This window comes from Somniosus microcephalus, chromosome 2 (genome assembly GCF_052327205.1).
Source record: "Somniosus microcephalus isolate GS21.2 chromosome 2, FLI_Smic_1.0, whole genome shotgun sequence".
Classification (NCBI taxonomy): Eukaryota; Metazoa; Chordata; class Chondrichthyes; order Squaliformes; family Somniosidae; genus Somniosus; species Somniosus microcephalus.
The window spans coordinates 313,975,974-313,984,221 of NC_140988.1; the positions used below are offsets into that span (position 1 = coordinate 313,975,974).

The 8,248-nt window shown below is 45.2% G+C and overlaps 1 protein-coding gene across 1 annotated transcript in view; it reads right to left on the bottom strand.

The window, feature by feature from the left end:
- Positions 1–4,781, bottom strand: part of sigmar1 (sigma non-opioid intracellular receptor 1) — a 35,662-nt gene extending 30,881 nt beyond the window's left edge. Inside the window, exon 1 of the mRNA XM_085974079.1 lies at positions 4,275–4,781. Within this exon, the coding sequence (XP_085830205.1) occupies positions 4,275–4,413 (139 nt within the window). The 5' untranslated portion in view covers positions 4,414–4,781. The remainder of the gene's footprint in view (positions 1–4,274) is intronic.
- Between the last annotated feature and the right edge of the window lie 3,467 nt (positions 4,782–8,248).

Here is an 8,248-nt window from a genome sequence, read left to right on the forward strand (position 1 = left end):
TCACTGAATGTTAACAAGCAGGTACAGCAAGCAATTAGGAAAGCAAACGGTATGTTGGCCTTTATTACAAGAGGATTTGAGTATAAGAGTAAAGACATCTTACTGCAACTATATAGGGCCCTGGTGAGACCTCACCTGGAGTAGAGTACACAGTTTTGGTCTCCTTACCTAAGGATACACTTGCCATAGAGGGAGTGCAACGAAGGCTCACCAGACTGATTCCTGGGATTGGGGAGGGATTGTCCTATGAGGAGAGATTGAGTAGACCAGGCCTATATTCTCTAGAGTTTAGAAGAATGAGGGGTGATCTCATTGAAACATACAAAATTCTTACAGGGCTTGACAGGGTAGATACAGGGAGGATGTTTTCCTTGGCTGGGGAGTCTAGAACCATGGGTCACAGTCTCAGATTAAGGGGTCGGCCATTTAGGACTGAGAGGAGGAGAAATTTCTTCACTCAGAGGGTGGTGAATCTTTGGAATTCTCTACCCCAGAGGGCTGTGGAGGCTCAGTTGAATATATTCAAGACAGAGAGCGATAGATTTTTTGAATATTAAGGGAATTCAAAGGATATGGGGATAGAGCAAGAAAGTGGAGATGAGGTAGAAGAACAGCCATGATCTTATTGAATGGCAGAGCAGGCTGGAAGGGCCAAATGGCCTACTCCTATTTCTTATGTTTTTAACAATTAATTAGTTAAAACATCTTTAAAGATTGGTAAAATACATGCTCTCAAAAATTGCCTTGCGTGACAAATAACCAAGAGGTCATACATACAATTTGCACCCCGCCGCCCTCCTGGAGGAGAGTTCCGCAGACACACTCAATCAAGTGGCCATTAATCATGTCAAAATTTAACAGCGAATCCAGTCAGGTTATTCAAAGCGAAGTCTGATCCCAACATCCACACACGTTCCTCCAATGGCAGTTATTGGATAATGATTACAACCAGGAACCCATGTCAAATTTCCTCTTCCTAATCCAGGGTGCTGACAGAAACTGCAATACTCCCTACCACTGTGAGCAGAAACCAGTGAACTCAGCACAGAGATGAGATCTCATTTCCTGGCCTGCATGACTCAATTCCATGTTGGATAATGCATTTACCAACTGCACCATCAGGTGAACTACATACAATTATTTAAAACATTACAAATTTATATTTTGACCAAAGTTAGTGGATGCAGATGAAAAGTTGCACACACTTCAGCAATTCATGAGCACTTTCCAAATGCGGTGACTGTCTTTATTTCTACTGTTCAAGTACAGAAAAAGCATTGCTCATAAACTTCAAAAAATTGGCAAGCTTTCTGGCATTTGGTAAAATACATGCTAAATAGCACAGTCATTCCTTGTAACAGCAGACAATCTGTTTAAACAGCTCAACACACTGTGGAGATTGAACTCATGGACTGTTAAGTATATGTATTTGTGTTTAAAAGTAAACAGTTAGTATTACCCAGTTATTTTATTACAGTATTGCAATCCCAAATCAAGTCCCTCAGATCCTTTACAAATCAGAATGGTATTAAATAAAATAGTATTTGCAGAGAAAAATCGTACAGACAGTAAGGCAGCAATTTATATTCTTTTTGATGCCAGCTTTCCAGTGTAAAATAGTGCTTTAGCTAACAAAACCTCCAGTCCAATCTAATTAACAGCGAGTAGAGAAAATTAATTGAAAACTAATTTGTGCCCTGATAATTTGCTCAAATATTTAGAATGAAATTGGCCATTTGGTATCCAACGTCACTTGCGCAATTTCTTCAATGTAATGGATATTGGTTCCTTAGTGAATTATCAATCTTCTTGTACTGTCTTTGGGAGATGCACAGTAGGAGTACCAAAACTTGGAAGCAGGTCGCACAGCGTCAAGCTGAACACGAACTGAAAGTAATAACTTGCATTTATATCGTGCCTTTAACATAGTAAAACATCCCAAGGCGCTTCAAACGTTATCAAAAAAAATTTGACTCCAAGTCAAATAAGGACAGGTGACCAAAAGCTTGGTCAAAGAGCTAGGTTTTAAGGAGCATCTGAAAGGAGGAGCGAAGGGTAGAGACTCGGAGGGAATTCCAGAGCCTAGGGCCCAGGCAGCTGATACCATCCCACCAAAGCTGGAGCGAGTAAAATTGGGAATGCACAAATAGCCAGAATTGGAGGAGCGCAATGATCTCGGTGGGTTGTAGGGCTGCAGGAGATTACAGAGATAGGGAGGGGCAAGGCCATAGAGCGAGTTAGGATAAAGGCAGCAGAGTTTTGGATGAGTTTAAGTTTATGGAGGGTAGAAGATAGGAGGCCAGCCAGGAGAGCAATGGAATAGTCAAGTCTAGAGGTAGCATGGATGAGGGTTTCAGCAGCAGATGAGCGGAGGCAGGGGCAGAGACAGGCGATGTTACGGAGGTGGAAGGAGGCAGCCTTGGTGATGGAGCAGATGTGCAGTGGAAACTCATCTCGGGGTCAAATAGGATGCAAACGGTCTGGTACATCCTCAGACAGTGGCTAGGGGACAGAGTTTGTGGCGGGGACCAAAGACTATGGCTTCAGTCATCTTAATATTTAGTTGGATGAAATTTCTGCTCATCTAGGGCTGGATGTCAGACAAGCAGCGTGATAAATCAGAGACAGCGGAGGGGTCGAGAAAGGTGGTGGTGAGGTAGAGCTGGGTGTCGTCAGTATACACGTGGAACCTGACGGTGTTTTCGGATGATGTGGCCCAGAGGCAACATGTAGAGGAGAATTAGGAGGGAGCCAGGGATCGATCCTTTCAGGACTCCTAAGGTAACGGCGTGGAAGCAAGACGATAAGCCATTGCAGGTGATTCACTGCTATTAATGGATAGATAAGAATGGAACCAGGCAAGGGCAGTCCCACCCAGTTGGACAATGGAGAAGAGGCATTGGAGGAGGATGGTGCGGTCAACCGCTGTAAGTGACTTGGTGGATGAGTTTTTTTTTTGCAGTTTTACATCTAGAAGACTGAAACTATTGTTTCCAGTCCTCACTGTAAAACATTGGGCCAGACTTTGTTCTAAGCCGTTCATTAGACTTGCACTTGCCAAAAGACTAAATTCAAAAGGTAGGGACCAATTGGAATCCAGTGCAAATGGCTGCCAGAGCTGTATCTATATATATATAAAGCGGTACTTCTGTCATTCTGTCCGTCATCGCTTGTGCGTCTGTCGGGCTATGCGCTCGAAAGTTACAGGGCGTACCTACACGCGCGTTAACTCCAAAGAAAGCTTACGCTTCCAGTACGGTTTTAAGCGTATTTACTTTTCGGTCGGATGAAAATTGTTCGCGCCAACATAAGATTTACCAAAAACGTTTTATAAGTACTTTCACTTTCGTTTTTCAAGCTTTTAAAAGGTAGACAGACAGGGACACAGACAGGGCCCTAAAGCCTGCCACTCGATTTAAAATGTTGCCCAGCACCAGATTCACAAAAGGGACACAGACAGGGCCCCAAAGCCTGGCACTCGATTTAAACCGCCTGCCCCAAAACAGCCCTGGCAACGCCAGGCTCTCCAGCTAGTTTATCATAAAACTGCAGCACCAGTGCAAAGGCATTTCACATCACAATAGTAAAATTGTGGTTTAAACCCAAAGTTAGCTCCTGACCTAGAGCCAGTTTCACTTCACTCCCGAGTCATGTCTTGCCCCAAATGCAGGCTCAAGATACACTACCACCCAATGTGCCCTCGAAACCCTGAAGTTGCAGAGCAAATGCAGCCTAAAGTGGGTTGTCAGCTGTGGCTCAGCTGGTAGCACCCTCGCCTCAGTGTCAGAAAGTTGTGGGTTCAAGTCCTGTTATAGAGCACAAAATCTAGGTCAACACTCCAGTGCAGTACTGAGGGAGTGCTGCAGCGTCGGAGGTGCCGCCTTTCGGATGAGATGTTAAACTGAGGGCCCGTCTGCTTTCTCCGGTGGACGGAAAAGATCCCACGACACAATTTCAAAAGAAGAACAGTGGAGTTCCTAGCCAATATTTATCCCTCAATCAACAGCACCAAAACAGATTATCTGATCATTATCACATTGCTGTTTGTGGGAGGTTGCTGCCGCGTTTCTTACGACACTTCAATAAAGTACTTCATTGGCGCTTTGGGGCGTCTGGTGTGGTCGTGAAAGGCGCTGTATAATCCCAAGTGTTTCCTTTCTTAAAATACACATAATACCGCAGGCACATGTTACTCGGCGCTGCCGCAGAGTCTCCGATGACACTGCTGGAAGCACACAGCGATACGGTTAGTACTCAACTGCCCTGTGACCTACCCGAGTACTGGCGCGCCAGGCGGGCCAGCTCCTCCCGGTCGAACACGTGCTGTTTGCTGACCATCCATGCGCCGAACACCCAGAACCCCAACCCGGCCACCGTTACCAGGACGACGGCGCGGCCCAGCGTGAGCCTCATGGCCGCCAACCGACACCCCTCCGATTCCCGAGCCTGACAGCCGACCCTCGCCGGACAGACAGCGACCAGCTACACGGAGTCGCAAAGGCCGGCACCGCTCGGACACGACACCAGCAGCAAAGTCCGTTCACCAGGCAATCTAACCAGTCGCCGTTATACTGGCGCGCCGCTCCTCCTTCGCCAACCGTACCGCCTACTTCCAACGGCTCGCTGACAACGCCCCTCCTTGACTGACAGCTCGCCTCGCCTATCGGAGCCCGAATCTTTCCAATGTGTCCCGCCCTCGGCCGCAGGAGCGCCAATCAGCGCGGCGGAGAGGCAGACACACGCGCGCACCCGCCTCCCTCAAGTTCGGGCGACAATGCGCTGCGGGTTGGTCGGCGTTGAGGCCGACTGAAAGCTATTCCTAGGTTTCAGACCACAACCTCTGCCCTCTCTCACTTGGCAGCTGTCGATCATTCTGGACAAGCAGCTATTTCTAAAAACTGTTTAGTGAGGAAAAAACCTTTAAAATTAGTTATTATTAGTACACTGTTTTCAGGAACAATGAAAAAACTCATTGAGCAGTACAATACATGCACTTTATCTTCATGGATTCTCACTTTGGCTGAGCCTTGACAGTTCATCACCCATCTACATCCTTACTTCATCCTTCCACTGCCAAAATCCTCATCCATATCTTAATCACCGGACGGTTTGATTTCTCTACCATGCTTTCCTTGTTAGCCTCCCACGTCTTACCCTACATTAACTTGAACTTGTCCAGAGCTCTACTGTTTGTATCCTATCCCCCACTAATCTCCATTGGCTCTCCATTCTTCGTTAATCAATTTTTAAAATCCTCATCATTATTTTCAATTTCTCTAATGTTCTTACTCCTTCCTACCTTTTCAATCTCAGCGAATATTCTTTGTTCCTCTGATTCTGGTGTATTGTACATTGCCATTAGCAGAACCTTCAGCAATCATGCCCCATCATAATTGAATGGTCTTTGTAAACCCCTTTACCATGCTTCCCACCTCCAAATGCCTCTTAAAAACTTAACTTTTTCCCCCAACTTCCCTAAGCGTAACTCTCTTCTTCCTCAAGCCCCCTGACCCTCTGTAAAGTGCCTTGGCGCATTAGATTACATGGAAGGTGCTATAGAAAGTGCAAGTAGCTGTTGAATTTTCATCATGAATGAAGCAAATACCAGAACTTAATCACATCTCGTCTCTGGATTTGTACTTGGTAAAAGATAGCAGTGCTACATCTGCATTCTGTTAGTTTACAGTTGGCAGAAAAGGGCAACTCTTATCCACCAATTATACAAAGTGGAGACTTGATTGAGGTGTATAAAATTGAGGGGCCTAGACTGAGTACATAAGAACATAAGAAATAGGAGCAGGAGTAGGCCAATCGGCCCCTCGAGCCTGCTCCGCCATTCAATAAGATCATGGCTGATCTGATCCTAACCGCCAATCCACTATCACAGAACCATCTCCTGAATCTAACAGAATTAGACATACGAAATAGGAGCAGGATCAGGCTACACGGCCCCTGGGCCCGCTCCGCTACCCACAGGGCCATGACCATTCCGAACCTAGACTCATGTCCAAATTCCTGCCCGCTCCCCGTAACCCTTAATTCCCTTTACTTCTAGGAAACTGTCTATTTCTGTTTTAAATTTATGTAATGATGTAGCTTCTACAGCTTTTTGGGGCAGCATATTCCATGGACCTACCACCCTCTGCGTGAAGTAGTTCCTCCTCATCTCAGTTTTGAAAGAGCAGCCCCTTATTCTAAGACTATGCCCCCTAGTTCTAGTTTCACCCATCATCGGGAACATCTTCCCCGCATCCACCCGATCCAACCCCTTCACAATCTTATATGTTTCAATAAGATCGCTGCTCATTCTTCTGAACTCCAATGAGTAGAGTCCCAATCTACTCAACCTCTCCTCATATGTCCATCCCCTCATCCCCGGGATTAACCGAGTGAACCTTCTTTGTACTGACTCGAGAGCAAGTATGTCCTTTCTTAAGTATGGACACCAAAACTGTACGCAGTATTCCAGGTGCGGTCTCACCAATACCTTGTACAACTGAAGCAATACCTCCCTATTTTTATATTCTATCCCCCTAGCAATGAAAGCCAACATTCCATTGGCCTTCTTAATCACTTGCTGCACCTGCATACTAACCTTTTGAGTTTCGTGCGCCAGGACCCCCAGATCCCTTTGTACTTCAGTACTTTCCAGTTTCTTGCCATTAAGATAATAACTTGCTCTACGATTTTTCCTGCCAAAGTGCATAACCTCACACTTTCCAGTATTGTATTCCATCTGCCAAATCTCTGCCCACTTACTTAGCCTGTCTATGTCCCCTTGCAGGTTTTTTATGTCCTCCTCACTCACTACTTTCCCTCCCATCTTAGTATCATCTGCAAACTTTGATATGTTACACTCGGTCCCCTCCTCCAAATCGTTAATATAGATTGTAAAGAGTTGGGGACCCAGCACTGACCCCTGCGGAACACCACTAGTTACTGATTGCCAGTCTGAGAATGAACCATTTATCCCAACTCTCTGCCTTCTGTTAGATAGCCAATCCTCTATCCATGCCAGAATATTACCCCCAATCCCGTGATTTTTTATCTTAAGCAATAATCTTTTGTGTGGCACCTTGTCAAATGCCTTTTGGAAGTCTAAATACACTACGTCCACTGGTTCCCCTTTATCCACCCTATATGTTACTTCCTCAAAGAACTCCAGCAAATTTGTCAAACATGACTTCCCCTTCATAAAACCATGCTGACTTTGTCCTATTAAATTATGATTATCCAAATGTCCTGTTACTGTCTCCTTAATAATGGACTCCAAAATTTTACCTACCACAGATGTTAGGCTAACCGGTCTATAGTTTCCAGCCTTCTGTCTACTGCCCTTTTTAAATAAGGGCGTTACATTAGCAGTTTTCCAGTCTGCTGGGACCTTTGCCGAGTCCAGGGAGTTTTGGAAAATTATTACCAATGCATCCACAATCCCTACCGCCACTTCCCTCAAGACCCTAGGATGTAAGCCACCAGGTCCAGGTGATTTATCCGCCTTGAGTCCCATTATTTTACCGAGTACCACTTCCTTAGTGATTTTGATCGTGTTTAGCTCCTCCCCCCCTTTAGCCCCCTGTTTGTCCAGTGTTGGGATATTCTTAGTGTCTTCTACTGTAAAGACTGATATAAAATATTCATTCAGTGTTTAGTGGATAGGAAGGACCTATTTCTCCTCGCTGAGAGGTCAATAACCAGGGAATTATGCACACAAACCTGCATTCCACCTCCGTGGTGCAGCAAGCTAGAGTACCAATGTGTTGTGCCACTATCTGCGTTATCCTGTTTGAATCTGTGATGTTACTAATGGTTACCTTTCCCCAGTGAGTGAAGTATGAAACTCTGCCCTCATTGCTTGAGGTGCATAAGATTCCACCTCCACTAACTTAGGAATCTTGATTTATGACACGTTATGAGAAGTCCAAATCATGCAATTTGTGGTACATATTTGGCTCAGAAATGTGGACTTATGTTGGCAATGTTCCCACATTACAACAGTGAATACACATCAAAAGTACTTCATTGGCTGTAAAGTGCTTTGGGACATCCTGGTATTGTGAAAAGCGCTATATAAAAGCAAGTCTTTTTCTTTATAGACTCTTTAGCACGAGGAGGTTTCAGCACCCTAGATTAGGGAGGAGAACATCAACCAGTTCCTGATTGCTATTTAGTGATCCCCCGAGTGAAACCCTGTGTATAGAGGTCAATTCAGGCTCAGAAGTAATGCTTCCTGTGTGGAATAGTCTAC